Source organism: Pecten maximus, chromosome 17 (genome assembly GCF_902652985.1).
Source record: "Pecten maximus chromosome 17, xPecMax1.1, whole genome shotgun sequence".
Lineage (NCBI taxonomy): Eukaryota > Metazoa > Mollusca > Bivalvia > Pectinida > Pectinidae > Pecten > Pecten maximus.
In genome coordinates, this window is record NC_047031.1 from 32317141 (window position 1) to 32334779 (window position 17639).

At 35.6% G+C, this 17639-nt stretch overlaps 1 protein-coding gene and 2 non-coding genes across 3 annotated transcripts; 2 read left to right on the forward strand and 1 right to left on the reverse strand.

Annotated features, from left to right (window-relative positions):
* Positions 1-957: 957 nt before the first annotated feature.
* LOC117315641 (signal recognition particle 19 kDa protein-like) lies at positions 958-5407 on the reverse strand. The gene is made up of 5 exons (XM_033869923.1): positions 5292-5407; positions 3680-3755; positions 3106-3177; positions 2138-2249; positions 958-1980 (listed from the first exon to the last, which is right to left on the reverse strand). Exons 1-5 carry the CDS (start codon positions 5357-5359, stop codon positions 1841-1843), a joined length of 468 nt encoding a protein of 155 aa, XP_033725814.1. The 5' UTR covers positions 5360-5407; the 3' UTR covers positions 958-1840.
* Positions 4506-4578, forward strand: Trnat-agu. Its single transcript has one exon. It is a non-coding gene; the product is annotated as a tRNA-Thr (tRNA).
* Positions 4726-4798, forward strand: Trnat-agu. The gene has a single exon. It is a non-coding gene; the product is annotated as a tRNA-Thr (tRNA).
* Positions 5408-17639: the final 12232 nt, after the last annotated feature.

Sequence of the window (17639 nt, forward strand, 5' to 3'; positions counted from 1 at the left end):
TGTTTAAAAGAAGACATGTCACTGACAGCAAGAAGATACTTACGACGTCAACCACTACAAACCACTCCTAAGAGAAAGGTTCCTAAATTATCGCTCTTTGTTTAGGGATGTTCCAATATTATCCTTGTCTGAGGGGTGGGAGGCTTTGTTCCAGAGACCTCAATATTATCCTTGTCTGAGGGGTGGGAGGCTTTGTTCCAGAGACCTCAATATTATCCTTGTCTGAGGGGTGGAAGGCTTTGTTTCAGAGACCCCACACCTATCACTTATTGTTACAAATTTAGCATGGTGTGCATGTATATGGAAATCTAAACAAGGATCCAATGGGCCCATATCGCTCACCTGCTCTCTAGCGATCCTTTTTATAAATCAACATAATTAACAAGTAGTACATCAGAGACCAGATATAACATCTCAGGGTCTCGTAGTTATTTGTCAATATATCTTTTAAATATTTTGGCCAATTTAACTCTTTCAAACTGAAATTATGGTCAAGGTCATTCATTTGAACAAACTTGCTAGATTTCATCCAAGCATGCTACAAGTCAAATATAAGGTCTCTGGACCTTTTGGTTATTGAAAACAAGTATATTAGTCTATTTGACCCATGTGATCTTGAACGAAGGTCAAGGTCATTCATTTGAACAAACTTGGTAGCCCTTTCGGCTTTCACTCTAGCATGCTACATACCCATTATCAAGTCCCTGTGCCTCTTGGCTATTGAGGAGTCGTTTCAAGATAAATCTAGAATAGCCCTAATGTCAGTACCTCTCACCCCTCCAACACAGATAATTCTGGAATAACCCTAATGTCAGAACCTCCCACCCCTCCGACACAGATAATTCTGGAATAGCCCTAATGTCAGTACCTCCCACACAGATAACTAATGTCAGTACCTCTCACCCCTCCAACACAGATAATTCTGGAATAGCCCTTATAAAATATGAAGATTGTTTCTTGAGTGTTAAATGTTTATTGAACAATCAGTACTTATACATAAACATACATCTGTAGTCACATTTAAGGTTTGTAAAACAATGATCAGCCACCCAGTATCCACTAGACACATGAGGGCGTTTTTTGATCTCCAAACAGGAGATCCAACCATTTTAAAACAATTTGAAATCTTTTAGGTATGTGCATCAAACAAACTAGAACACTCCACCGTTATCTACACGTGGAAATTTTTTCTACTCGCAAAAAAAAAAAAAAAGTAAAAAGAAAAAAGGACATACAAGGGTAGTTTTTTCTGCATCATTCTCACTATCAAAGTTATATACATTCACATAAATATTTTGCTCAATCATTCTCTTCATACACTACACCTATGGGTACCAATCAAACACATTTACTCTACATATCACAGTATAAACATTCTCCTTCCTGACAGAGAGCATTCCTCTCTCTCTCGCTCTCTCTCTCCCCCTCTCTGTCTCTCTCTCCCCCTCTCTCTCTCTGTAAAATCTATTGTCCCATTCCCACGCAACACAATGAAGAAAATTAATTCATTAATATAAAGAAAACTGAACCTTCCTTTATCCATATAACACAGGTGTTTCCATCAATGTTACCTCATAACAGTAACAAGTGTTATCTATATATGAAACCTTCAAACAGAAACAGAAATTCATTTCTGCATATGACAAAGGACATTCTAATCTGATGATTTTAATGAAAAACCCCACCACAGTATCTACCAAGTATCTGTCACTATTCCATCAGTTTATTCCGTTGTCTTCCTATGTTCCAAATCTGATCTCTGTATTTCAAATCTGATATGTATGTACCACATCTGATCTCTATGTTCCTTTACACACATTTATTCTGTCTGATTCATTCCTCATTTGCCCTTCCTTCCTTTTTTCTTCTGATTTTTGCTGCTTTGTGCTGGTTGTACTTGAGACTGAGTGGATGCCCCGGACTGTTGTCGTGTCTTTAGTTTAGGGATCATATCACACACATATTTCAGTACAGACTTTCCTATAACAGAGAAAAGATCAACAGATTCAGGACTAGAGACTGCTAATGATACATCCAAAGATCTAATTCTGATGGAAATGGAGCTAAATAAAAAGTGAAACCAAAAAGGTGTTAAGGACAGGTTACAGGATGTATTAGAATTTAGACGAACACTTACGATCAGGAAACTTCTCTATCATCGGTTCACCGTTCTCTCCCCTCAGTTGTACCCTGATACGGCCCCGGGTCTTCAGATCGCGATGGTCCAGTTCCCGTGGATACACCTTGTTCTAAACAGTAGATAAACAGAATTCATCAACCATATATAACATACACAAACTTCTAACAATTATATCCCCCATTACTGCGCTTAGTTTTGGTATTACGATAATTTCACAGAAATGAAAATTATGCCGCTGCATTAATTTGTGTCCGAATTTCGACCACAAGTGAAAAGAGTCTTGAACTCAATGTGTAATTAGAAAAAAATAAAACTATTGTTATCATCATCTTAATTGATCCTGTATTGGTAATAAACTTAACTATCATCAATATTACTCGATTATAAATATTAGTGAAAAAAAAAATCTGCAAGTTGTTAAAGGATAGTTTATTGCCAATGTGATGACCAAACAAAGCCAGTAATAAAAAGGAGACCTCTGTAACATTGAAATGATTACTTTGTTTTTCTGTGTTTTTCTTTTTTTATGTTTTGTTTGGTTGTTATCCACTTATCAACATGATTGATATAGGATATACTGTGGTATGATAATGGATGATAATGGATAAATGCGTTGAATTTATGTTTAATTTAAATATGTTAAAATTTGGAAAGAAAAAAAAATCATCTTATTTTTCTCCTGGACAATTTATCACAGAAATGATTCAGGAACCACAGTTAAAACCATGTCACTCATACTGGCTTTATCCACAGGCCATCTGGATTTTTTTATCCATTAATAATATGTTTGTGTTTGATTGTAAGCTTAACTTTAAGATTGAATTAATAACAATCTCCATTAAAAAAATGTTTGTTTGTGTTATAGCTTTGAGTTTAAGATTGAATTAATTACACCAACCACAGTGATTGATCATCACTTTTGAATTAAATATTTAGAATTAAATAAACACATAAAAATTACAAACCTCCACACCAATCAGGAGTCCACACGTGCCTAGTACATCTCTGATCTCCAGTGTCTGAGGGTTGTCTACACACTGAAAGGATCGTAGAAAAGTCACACAATCTATTAGCCACTTAATCAAGTGAGAGTTAGATACAGCAGAGTCCAAACGAATTAAAGTGTACCAAGTGTTTTGTCCTCCTAGGACTTGACAGTAATGCTAAGGGATTATAGTGTTGATGCATACCTAGCTATAGGAGGCAACAGATGAATCTTTATATAAGTTGAAAGAAGTGACATGATCTTGATAGAATTTGGAAAGGTGGAAGTCTCATAAATTATAATTCAATAAATTTATACTTAAAAATACTTGTTAAAAAGACTTTGTGTTTTTCCCAATTAATTCTTATCAAATACATTGAAAAAGTAGCTTAAATCTACTAATGAAAGCAAAGTAGGAGTTACTTGAACAATATTAGAGGATCACACGTCGAGAAACTTATGATGGATGCTGTGTTATAGCCAGAGACCTTTAGCTATAGCTGAAGTAAGAGCGAGCTAGATTATACATTTTATCCTTATTTTAATACACTTACCATTTCTTTAGGCAGTATCCTGCCCTCTTTCACTGTTTTCCTGCTGTTGATATAGGCTGGGTACACACATATCCACCTGGTGTATAAAAATCACAGATCAACACATGTAGTATCATACATACATTAACTCAGAATAGAATACTATGTTGATCATCTCAGTTGTCAAACCCTGATGATATTAATAAATATTTAATACTAACTGAGCAAACTTAGTCACAAAACAGAACATAGTCAGATTGGAGAAGGCCTATTTAGAAAACCACGTGTTTGAAATTCGGCCAGTTAATTTTGTTTGTTTGTTGTGCAACAGGACGAGGAGAAGATGTAGCAGTCAGACCGGGAATCAAACCCGGGACCTCTGAACACTAGCCGAATGCTCTACCAGTTGAGCTACTTGGTCGCTGATGATCGACCTGGTCCAGTCCCGCTGCACACCTCCCTCCTTTTTTTCCAAGTCTTCGCCCTCGAAGACACAAGTGACCCTTATACCACCACTGTGGGTATTTAAGCTGGGTACCAATTTCATAACAGGAGAGGAGAAAATGTAGTGGCCAGACCGGGATTCGAACCCGGGACCTCCAAACACTAGCTGGATGCTCTACCAATTGAGCTACCTGGTGACTGATGATCGACCCAGTCCCGTCCCGCTACAAGTGTCCATAGTGTCCACACTGACTTTTATTTCATATATGTCTATAAAATCTCAATTTACTGTCAGAATTATGAACACCTGTTAGCAAAATTTCTTTAAATATGCTTCAATATTTCATCTTCGTAGGGGTTGTGTTTTGTCCTGTAGCGGGACTGGACTGGGTCGATCATCGGTGACCAGGTAGCTCAATTGGTAGAGCATCCGGCTAGTGTTCGGAGGGTCCCGGGTTCGAACCCCGGTCTGGCCGCTACATTTTCTCCTCTCCTGTTACAAAATTGGCGCCCAACTAAAATACCCACGGTGGTGGTATAAGGGTCTCGTGTGTCTTCGAGGGCGAAGACTTGAAAAAAAGGAGGGAGGTGTGTAGCGGGACTGGACTGGGTCGATCATTGGTGACCAGGTAGCTCAATTGGTAGAGCATCCGGCTAGTGTTCGGAGGGTCCCGGGTTCGAACCCCGGTCTGGCCGCTACATTTTCTCCTCTCCTGTTACAGTCCTATAATATAAGACTTCGAAGGTTTCATATCATGATTTAATTGTTTATTATCGGATATTTTCATAACAAAATTGTAAATATCCGATAATAAATGTTAAAAAAAATGACGATATGAACCTTCGAAGACTTAATATTATAGGACTAAACACAACCCCTAAGATGAAATGGGGGTACCTTAAATTAATAAATAATTTACATAACATCCACATGCAAGGGAAAAACAAAATATACATATTCAACAATCAATAGTTGGCCTTTACTTTAGAGTGTTTTTAAGTGTGGATGTACCGAGGATATTGGATTTTAATTACTACATGCAAGTGCTTATTGACATATGGCAAATGTCCATGTGCGACATTTGGGTGTTCTCCATTACGTCTAGGGTAATAGATGGGTAATAATGTGATCGTTACATTCGAGATAATATACCAGTGTATCGAGATAATTCATATCTCCCTTCCCTACCTCTCCCTGTCTGTATGTTTGAAGTCTGGGTTCCACGGTCTCGCTTGTGCCGGTTGTGCGTTCGCCATGTTGGCAGTCAGTGCTCGTCCGGGTCACCTGTGTGTTTTAAAGCGTTTGGGCGATACGTTGAAGTAAATGCTACATCGGAAGTCGCTTTCGGGAAACAGCATTTACCAGTGAAAGAAATTTATAGAAAAACATATCATTTTCGACTATTATCGCTAACACTTCCAATAATCGCAAAATATATTGTCTAAATCGTTTTACGTCTTGAGTCTAGGCAATGAAAACAAATAATTGCTAAAAAAAAACAGGGGAGATAACTCATTTTTTTACATTACAAAAACGATCGTCAATTTTCCAACAAATCACATAGTAAGATTTTTTATCTTGGATTTATATGAGTATAAACTATAATTAAAGCATATGGTCATCAGAAGAGTTATGGAAAACGGTAAAACGTTGTGGCCAGACTGGTTTTGAAATAGGGGAGATAATCAACATGTATCTTAACTTGATTTGTTATATTATTTAAATTTTTGATTGAATTTATTAAGCTGATCACCTTCTTGGCTTATTTACCTGTGCCCTGTACCAGAGTCACTTTTAGCCGTCATTCTTATATTTATTGGCTTCATGTACATGTTATGTCGTATGGAAATTCAGGGACGTAAACTGTAACAAGTCTAAGGCAAGCATACTGTTTGTTTATGTGGATAAACCGTTTTTATCTGTTTTTAAATGTAATATTTCAGGGAAATATTGACCAAACTACAGACGTTATTCATATAACGAACCACTCTGGTCCAACAACTGTTTGGACCAGGGTAAAAGAAAACAGTCCAATTCTTTGATATGCCACGAGTGTTTAGGCACGGGTGTAAGATTAAAATAATCGGAAGGTAGGCAAATTTCAACTCAGAAGATATGATTTCTATTGAGCAATTGTCATGAATTATAGTCATTGTAATGTTATAAATCATTTATATCACCACAATAGTGTTATTACACGCGTGTCTTATGATATTTGTGACATGGCTGTATTACATTTACATTTTTTATTACATTGTACATGGTACTACAATGGGCCAGTAATGTGAGAAATATATTCATATTTATTGAATAACAAATCAAACATCAACAAGATAATTCAACGAATTACAGTCCCCCACCGGGTTGTTATCTCGAGATCCAATAGCAATGAGTGTGAATCTCGAGATGCAATAAGGTCATGTATTTTCTTCAATGTATTGAATAGTGTAGGAGATAGAGCCCGGACAAGCTTTTTCTTTAATGTAGGTCAGAGGTCAAAATATAGGTCACAGTGACCCGGTTTTTGTACGCGACACACCGCCTTCCCACAAGGAACCATACTACCAAGTATTAAGTTCTAGTCCTTTATAGTGTAGGAGATAGAGCCCGGACAAACTTTTACTTTAATGTAGGTCAGAGGTCAAAATATAGCAAAATAAAGGTCACAGTGACCCGGTTTTGGTACGCGACACACCGCCTTCCCACAAGGAACCATACTACCAAGTATTAAGTTCTAGTCCTTTATAGTGTAGGAGATAGAGCCCGGACAAACTTTTACTTTAATGTAGGTCAGAGGTCAAAAAATAGCAAAATATAGGTCACATTGACCCGGTTTTTGTACGCCACACACTGCCTTCCCACAGAGAACAATACTACTAAGTATTAAGTTCTAGTGCTTTATAGTGTAGGAGATAGAGCCCGGACAAGCTTTTTCTTTAATGTAGGTCAGAGGTCAAAATATAGGTCACAGTGACCCGGTTTTTGTATGCGACACACCGCCTTCCCACAGGGAACCCACACACTAAGTATGAAGTTCCAGTGTCTTATAGTATGGGAGATAGAGCCCGGACAAATAGTGTGCGGAAGGACGGACGGACAGACGGACGGACGGACGGACGGACGGACGGACAGACGGACGGACACAACGCAAACCTATAGTCCCCCCCGGATTCCGGTGGGGGACTAATAATACTTGAACAATTAACAACACTAATTATCAGTAATTATTTCATAGTCAATTTTATTGGAATAGTTCAGCAATATATATCACATACAAGAGAGATCTCTGAGTCAGAACATGTGCTATCAATATAGAATTCAATACATATATAATTAGCACATTAATGCATACATGGTGTATATTTCACTCTCATTTTCACTTGCTGGAAAGCGCTTTTGTATTAATAGCAGTCCTGTTTCACTTCCTTTTTGAATATTTGATGCTTTAGAAGCACATAAGCAAACACGTATTTTCATTTACACTTCAAAACAAATATATTAACAAATATAATAAGTTATAATTATTTTTAACACTAAGGCAAGGTTGAGAGTTTCAGAGAATATGAAGGTGAATTGAGGTACATGATTTATATATATATACATACTGTTATAATGTATCAAATGAAACCATTACTAAATCATGTCACCTGTCTGTAATGATGCATCATCATGTGACCTTCGTCCACACCAATATATCACGTGACCCACATCCATAACAATGTACCATGTGACCTATGTACTTAATATTGCATAGCACATCAAGCCAAAGTTGAATGTGAATGCCTGATTTATTGTATATCACTGTCACAACATAGACTTTGCAGCAGAAAAAATAAATTAACATTCAGAAAGAAAACTAAATACTGTAAGCCAACATATTTTTGCATATTTCATGGTCAATTAAAATTAAAGAAAATAGTTTGCCCCTAAATAGTTTCAATCATAGGTAGAATAGGCCTTTTATGACTTTAAATCCCAAAATTAAATTGTCACAAAAATAGGTTGGTTTACAGTATGTACAGTTTGCAGCTACCAGAAGAAAGATGATAGCTTTGCCATCAGACATGAAATTGTATTGATTAATTAAAATAAGATAAAGACATAAACTGACATCATGGATGATAGTGTAACCAACATGAAGTGGAGATACATGGTGTGTGGTTTGTTATCACAAAGTTGATATCATGAACCATTTTGTGTAACCATGACTGTATCCCTGGGCAAGACAATTTCTCCATATTGCTCTAAAATGACTCTGAGCCCAAGAACAAAGAGCTATGGACTTTGAGCCTAAGAACATAGGGCTATGGACTTTGGACCTTAGAAAATTGAATTAGTGACCTTGGACCTAAGAACAATTGGACATAAGAACATTGAGTCAGTGACTTGGGGGCCAAGAACATTGAGTCAGTGACTTGGGGGCCAAGAACATTGAGTCAGTGACTTGGGGGCCAAGAACATTGAGTCAGTGACTTGGGAGCCAAGAACATTGAGTCAGTGACTTGGGAGCCAAGAACATTGAGTCAGTGACTTGGGGGCCAAGAACATTGAGTCAGTGACTTGGGGGCCAAGAACATTGAGTCAGTGACTTGGGGGCCAAGAACATTGAGTCAGTGACTTGGGGGCCAAGAACATTGAGTCAGTGACTTGGGGGCCAAGAACATTGAGTCAGTGACTTGGGGGCCAAGAACATTGAGTCAGTGACTTGGGGGCCAAGAACATTGAGTCAGTGACTTGGGGGCCAAGAACATTGAGTCAGTGACTTGGGGGCCAAGAACATTGAGTCAGTGACTTGGGGGCCAAGAACATTGAGTCAGTGACTTGGGGGCCAAGAACATTGAGTCAGTGACTTGGGGGCCAAGAACATTGAGTCAGTGACTTGGGGGCCAAGAACATTGAGTCAGTGACTTGGGGGCCAAGAACATTGAGTCAGTGACTTGGGAGCCAAGAACATTGAGTTTTGATCTTAGACATACCTGGTAAGAACATGAAGTCAGTGACTTTGGAAGTCAGAATTTTGTGGATATTGGACCTGAAAGCATGAGATAGATGGGTCTCCCATTATTGTTCATCAGCCGCCATCTATTACTAGAACACATTGGCTTAAAATTATCCCAACAAACCCAGTTAAGAAACAAACCAGGCGATAATGTGATGTAATTTGTTGGAGGGGAGTAACATGACTTGTATGACATGAACAGCAGAATGTATTCTCAGGTTTTACACTTACAGCATTCTCCTTGTCGAAGTTCTGTTTTGATTTTAAAGCAGTGAAAGTAATAACAACGGAAACAGATGAAAGTAAATTTACAGTAAAACTTCATCGAGTAAATCAGGTAGGTCTGTCCTAGGCAGTAAAAACAAGTCACTGGGGGTTACATGTGATTAATTTGGTCATCAAAATTCATTTGCTGAAAGCAGGAAGTTTAATCCATGCATCATAACAGACAGCTTAGGTCTAGGATGTAGTCAAATAATGAACATGGAACATGATAAGGTGAGCTTGGTCATGTACAACAGGGTAAAGTTGGTCACGTATCACAGTGCTATCTAAATACCAAGGGTTATGTCCCCTTCCATATTCTGTACACATCACTTAATCCTAAAATCAAAAGGAAACTCACATTTATGTTTGCCCAGTATTCCTGACAGGAGATAAATTGATGCACACTGACAGTTTACAGGACAAAGGCAATAATAGTGATGTCAGAACACAATAGGCGTGTTCCATACCGCGACCCTGTTTACAGCAATAGGTCCAATGGACCTGTATCATTTATTTCTGCTGTGAAGTGAAGACTTTTTTGGAAGATTTAATTGGAATAGAAGTTGATATAGATGTAGAATTTGAATTCAGATCCTTTGATTTCAGTGATTGTTATTTGTCTAATATGAAAACACTGGAAATTCCACATTCACAAACAAATCAATTGAAGATTTAAGCACATTAATTGACCCACTGTAACCTTGAAAAGTAGGTCAAGGTCATTCACTTAAACAAACTTGGTTGCTCTTCATCCCTGCAGATTACTGACCCAACGTTATTTCTCTGGAACTATTAGTTAATGAAGACGTTTGAAGATTTTGACACATTTGTTAAAATGGAAAATTTTGTTTTGCCTATCACCTAGGCAACCTGAGGGTGCATTTCCCCAAATGGACGTGAAATGGTATATGGTCACTTGCCTGACCATGTGAGTTTTCCTCGTATTCTCCAGTTTCCTCCTACAGTGAGACCCCTCGCCCGCTTCAATCCAGGCCAGCAAATATGATTAATATTATAGACTTGAGAATTTGTTACAGTCTACATGTATTTTGAACTCCCCTAGTGTGTATATCACATACATTTTGAGACGTTTTTGTGGGCTAGAATGAAATTCAGGAAAAATGACACCCTAGATGTTCATACCTAGGGTGTCATTTTTACCAAATTTTAATCTAGCCCCCAAAACACGTCCCAAAATAAGCATGTAGACTGTAACTCATTCTCAAGTCCCTGTGGTCTATCTCACCTTTTCTGCATATGGTATTTGAACATTACGGACATCCTATTTGGACCAATTATATCTATGTCTGCCAATAGGCTGAACACAAATTGAACAAACTGAAAGAAAATACACTGGAAATACATACCCTGATAAACATAGATAGAAAAAAAGTTATTGTCTGAATGTGATAGAATAACTGATCACAGAATACATTAAAATTCACACTTTAAACATTTCATAAACATGACAATATAATTATATATAATATATTGTATAACATCATAAAATGTTAGTGATAATGCAGCAGTCATAAATGTAAGCTTAAATGATTAAATAGCATTACCATATATACATTGTATCACTTGTTAATTAGGAATTACCTCCCTTGCACAAGCACATCTTATACTCCCAGAATTCAGGAGAGTTACTTCCCTTGTATAAAATAATGTAATTTCCTTGTACTATCATTGAAAGCCCAAGGCATAGGATTTACTTCCATTGTATCAAATCCTATTCATAACCATAGACATTGTAAACTGGAGTACTTTCCCTTGTATCAAATGATTTTTATACACCTACAAAGGAGTTACTTCCCTTGATCAAATTCTATTCATAGCCCTAGGCACTAGAGGTCTTCCCTTATATCAAATGCTATTTATACTCCTTCAAAGGAGTTACTTCCCTTTATCAAATTCTATTCATAGCCCTCGGCACTGGAGGTCTTCCCTTTGTATGAAATGTTATTTTTAATTCTACACATGATAAATTTCCATTGTATTAAATAATATATATACCCCTAAACAATAGTTACCTGCCTTGTATAAAATACACTTTATACCCCAAAGCACAACTTATCTTCCATACATCAACTACTCTTTATAGTCCTTTGACTCAGGAGTAATTTCCCTTACCGTAAATCACTTATATTTCGTGTGGGATTAATTTTTGCGTTAATTCGCGAGGAGAGTCAAACGCAAATTCAAATCCCTCGCGAATATTTATATAAGAATGATAAGAATAAGTGGCATCCATTTTGAATCTATCGTAATCTTTAGTTGGTGAACAGACATCGCCATTAAAGTAATAATAGAATGATAGATTTTATACTTATATCAGAGTGTAATTTTATATCACAAAACACCAAAATTTCACACACAAAAAACCCGCTGAACACTAATATTGATTTTGAACTCGGACTAAAATACCTTCTAGACGACGATTTAGTTAATTTAAGCGCAGTAGGTCCGGTCCCGAGGATCCCGGATGGTCACCCGGAAGACGTCGTACTTTATTACCCGCGCTGTTGTTTATTTAAACTTACATATGTATGTCGTACTTCACATCGCTTGATTCTACATGTTTGTTCACTGTTTCCATAATTGGGACCGGCAAATTATCTTAGGTTATTTTTTTTTTAATTGGAGATCTGTGGCGTGATCATGTCGGTGAAATAATGCAGAAAAACTATATATGAACGGGCGTGACACTTGTATATAGCCTAGAGGCATATACAGGTACAGTACATACAATTCAGTATAGACAGACATCGATATCACATGACTTTTCTTGTACCGTCACTTGAATCATAAACAAAATGGCTACCAACATGGAAATATCGCCGACCTGTTAACGTCATTCGTGAATTTAAAGTCATTTTGAGGTCAGAATTTGCGAAATTATTTATTCGCGAATAAGTCGAATGAGGTGAGTTCGCGAAATTAAGTACTCGCGAAATATAAGTGATTTACAGTATTTCAAATACAAATTTGGTATTACTTCCCTTCTATCAAATATTACGATACTAATAGACACTGGAGTTACTTCCCTTCCCTTGCATCAAATGCTATTTATACTCTTAGACGCAGTAGTTACCTCTCTTATATAAAATATAATGTATACTCTCAGACGCTGGAGTTACATTCCTTTTATGGAATACTATTTATGTCAATAGGCACACAATTCACTTCCCATGGAATAAAATACTAAATATATATATCCCTATACGGGAGTTACCTCCCTTTTAACAAATGTTATGTATATATACATGTATATATATCCCTATACAGGAGTTACCTCCCTTTTAACAAATGTTATGTATATATACATGTATATATATCCCTATACGGGAGTTACCTCCCTTTTAACAAATGTTATGTCTATATACATGTATACATATCCCTATACAGGAGCTACCTCCCTTGTAACAAATATTATTAAATACTACTTGACACAGGAAATACTACTCTTGTATAAAATATAACATACCGGTACATATATCCCTATACAGGAGTTATCTCCCTTGTAACAAATATTATTAAATACTACTTGACACAGGAATTACTACTCTTGTATAAAATATAACATACATATATCCCTATACAGGAGTTATCTCCCTTGTAACAAATATTATTAATACTACTCGACACAGTAGTTACTACTCTTGTATAAAATATAACATACATATATCCCTATACAGGAGTTATCTCCCTTGTAACAAATATTATTAATACTACTCGACACAGTAGTTACTACTCTTGTATAAAGTACAATTTATATCCGTGACAGATTGAGTTACGTTTATTGTATCGGAGACTATCATACAGCCACGAGGATTTCTTCCCTTGCATCAATTATTTAATGTTATCTTTACTTCTAGATGCAAAAGTTACCTCCCCTGTACCAAGCTCTACAATAATCCAAAAGTTACCTCCCCTGTACCAAGCTCTACAATAATCCAAAAGTTACCTCCCCTGTACCAAGCTCTACAATAATCCAAAAGTTACCTCCCCTGTACCAAGCTCTACAATAATCCAAAAGTTACCTCCCCTGTACCAAGCTCTACAATAATCCAAAAGTTACCTCCCCTGTACCAAGCTCTACAATAATCCAAAAGTTACCTCCCCTGTACCAAGCTCTACAATAATCCAAAAGCTACCTCCCCTGTACCAAGCTCTACAATAATCCTAGTATTAAGAGACTCAGTAAATACACCATATATACCTATTTAATACAATTTTCTCCTAGCAGTGAGGAAAGTTACCTCCCTTAAATACATTTACCATTCTAAGCATACAAAACCTTTTCTCAGCCAAAATTAAACCTGTCCTCTTGAGTCTTCCAACACTTGTAAAATACCAAAATAAACCTCAACAATATTGAATTAAATGCATATGGTAACTTGCAATGAATAGCACCTGATGGAAGGCTGTTTTTTTAAAATGGTTTTCATAAATGATTAAATAAAATGTCTTGATTGTTTTGGATGATTTTGTCAAAAAACATTCAGATGTACACAAACAATTGGTTAAAACAGTGTTACCATACATCTACATATGATATGGATCAGTGAATGCTGGAAGGGTTGTTCAGGTTTTCATTTTCAATCAAAATTAATGTTTGTAGTAAAAAGAATGCATTTTTTACCGACATTGAAATTTGAACTATGTCTATGTTAAAGACATCTTTTTTCATGATTTAAAAAATAAATTAGAGAAATAGAGAAAAATAAACCTCTTGAAATTAGCAACTTTAAATTTACAGTGATGCTCTTTTTAAAGTAAAAAAATCAATCTAGTTTCAATAAGATTGAGTCTATTTTGAGTATGGAGTAGTTACCCGGTCAATTTAGACCAAACAGCACATGTCTGTACCATGTAATGTTAGTCTGATCACATCAGCCAGCTAATGGATTCTGTCAAAGATGTACTCACACGATTAAATACATGGAATATGTGCAACAAATATCTATATACATTTCTTACACAAATTATTACCTGGCTTAATATTTTCTGAATTTATCTTATAAATATTAACTTCTCTCTGAAAAAAGGAATATACAATGTATTACTTTTGTAACTTAAAACTTTTTCAAATTTGCATTGGGAAATACTGAAGTGCATGTTCAAAACCTCAAACTACAGTAGAGAACAATTCATAATTTACACACCTAATTTTGAGACTTAATGCCTTGAAACTGCATACATGTATTTAACGGTGGTTTTTTTCTGATGAACCTGTCAGATTTTAAAGATTATGAATACAATATATAGTCACTTTTAGTAAAAACTTTTGTCTAAGTTTAGGGTAGAATAGGGAGTCTGCTATAGATAGGTTTAATGGCAAGTATAACATATTCTCTTTTATTGTCTAGATCTTCAACATGATATCATGAAGAAGGTAAGTGACTAATACTGCCAGTGTTTAAGTCAGTATTAAATTCTAATTTCTACCCTCAGATTGGCACTCTCATACAGAGAAGGAATTCAATAAAAACTTCATATTACTTCTTAATCTTTGAGAAAGTTGGATCAATTACATAAATATTGAATAACATCATCTTATCTTTATGTTATTTTATGTATAGTATAAATTCAACAAAACACATTATTTCCCTAACAATAAGCCCACACCTGGTAATAAACCAATAATACACTTTTACAGTCCAGTAAAGACATGACTGTCTTACAAAATCTCCCTCATTTGGAGTTTAAACAAATGTTGCCTCCACTGTCTGGGGCCCCTTCCCTATAGGCTTGTCAAGGGATACATATATATGGTATATGAAAATAACGATAATATACATATAGAATATATACTTCAACTGAAATCATACTTCAACTGAAATCAATCTTATCTGATTAAATATACCTCCAGTTATAAAGGACACAAGTCACTTACCAAAATTTATCCGCAAATAAACACCTTCCCACAAATAACTTCTCTTTTTCATTTTTACGGAATCACCAATCACAAAACAGGAAGTTAGAAGTGATTCACAAATAATCTATCCAGAATCTTTTATATCACAACATTTACACAATGGAGGGGGCTTATTTGAGGATAATTACAGTATTATAATCATTTACTTGTGAGCCAAAACGGTGACCGTTGAAGACAGGTGCCCTTTATACATAGGTACAGAGGTTTACAAACAATCTGTAGCATCACAGAAGATAAGCACTGCTCCAAAGTCTGTAAAACAATTAGCAATAATCAACATCCCCTAATTATAAAAGCATATTAACTACAGGCTAAAACATACTATATCCTGTTTCAAAAAAACCTGTTTCAAAAATACCTGAGTCATAGGATTATACTCATCAAACTGATTTTCCAAGATGGCGGACATTGATAATTGACGATCTTTTTTTTCTGTAGCTTAAAAAAAACTTGAAAACGTCTTTACCTGTATAATTTGCACACCCCCAACTGTAAACTTTATTTCTGTACAAAAAAACTGCGCAAATTACACGAGTTTTTATGGTATCTGCCTTGTCACCAGCCTGCAGTGGTAAGATATCCAGTCAAATGAACGATGAAGTAATGTTTTAAACATTCACCAATTAAACAGACTTTCTAATCAATTTTACTCCTACAGCATAGTTTTCACATTTGACATTCAAAATGTTTCTGTTTTTGCATGAGTAGAAGAAAATATCCTTCACTTTCAGGGTAAAAGAAGAAATGATTTATCCCCTTGGTATGAACATCAAACAATTTAATATTCCTAAAAATAAGAGTTAGAACTGACAATATGGGGTGTGATGTTTTATCATTAAATCTACAAAGTATAACTAAGGTATTTCTGGTTTTCATGTAACAACAGTATAAATTAGGCAGAACAATTAACAATCCTCTAACAACATCAACTTTATAAATTGTTCCAAAGACCCATACTTTAATGTATTATTTAATATCGACATATTTGGAGAAAATATTTCCAAAATACTAAAATCAGTATAAGTAATGAAATTTTACCCCTGTATTAATGAATTCATAATGGCGCCTTAGGTAAATGTTATTATCAACATAAACATGGAGACCATCTAACAAAATAACAATAAAAAATAAACAAGAAATCCCAGAGGGGTCTTGGCGCCAACCATAATAATCTTTGTATATGAACTCTTAAGATCCAAGAAGAACTTTCATTTTGAAATACATGTAGTAAAATAATTTTCATCTGATAAAATCCAAGATGGCTACATGATGGCCAATGTTTGTTTTCCAGTTCAGTTTCAAAATTGAGCACCTGGAGGAGACCGATGCAAACCTACAGATATGATGTTCACATGAAATCAGGAAAGATCCTGTTGGTAACTCTCAAGAAATGGCGATAATGAGGATTATGAAAGGACGACCAAGGACAAAGAACGATTTGAACAATCCATCATATGATAATGGTTGACTAAAACAATACTACTTACAAACATGATAGATGAGCTATTTTCTCTCTTTAAATGGCTATACTGTAAATGTATATATTTAAGCAGGAATCTCCATTGAAGCGCTTTTCACACTTAAAGCATTACGCAAAATTATGATTGCGCTAATTACAAATTCTGTATATTGTTTTCTACGGCAAGAAATTAGTTTATATGTACCAATTCAGCATTATACTTGTCTGTTTACATCTTGTTTTGAGCTCAAATTTGAGAGTGCCAAAATACGAACTTTTACAGCATTTCAAGCCATTTTCTCTTCATTCAATAATAAATCAATAACATTGCAACTATATAACTATTTGCTGATATTTCAACAATTTTCAGAATATTTTGTCTTAACAGCTTCTTCTCATACAATAATGTTTTGTTCACTTTGGCAGTCTGCCATTTCAGTCGAACTGTTTTCACTCACAATGAGACAGCAATTGTACAATTTTTTAACAAGTGAATGATCTCTCTCTCTGTCTTGTTTCTTTTTCTCGCTCATTCTCTCTAGAAGTTTTTGTATGTTTGAAATGCTATCTCTTACCTTTATCAGAAAATAAGCCCCTAATCACATACATGTGATATACAGTAGCATGAGCACCCTTCTTTTTTTTGCAGAAATTAATCATTTTAGAAATAGTTAGCAAATAGTTGTTCATGTCTTCATTTTTGCAGACATTAATCATTTTCAAAATAGAAAGCTAAAAGTGGTTCACAAATTACTGAACTTTTACACAAGCAAAAGGGGCTTATTTGCAGATAAATACGGTAATACCTCTTTCTGTCTGTCTCTCTCTCTCTTTCTTTCTTGTCCCTCTCTCTGTCTGCCATTCTCTCCC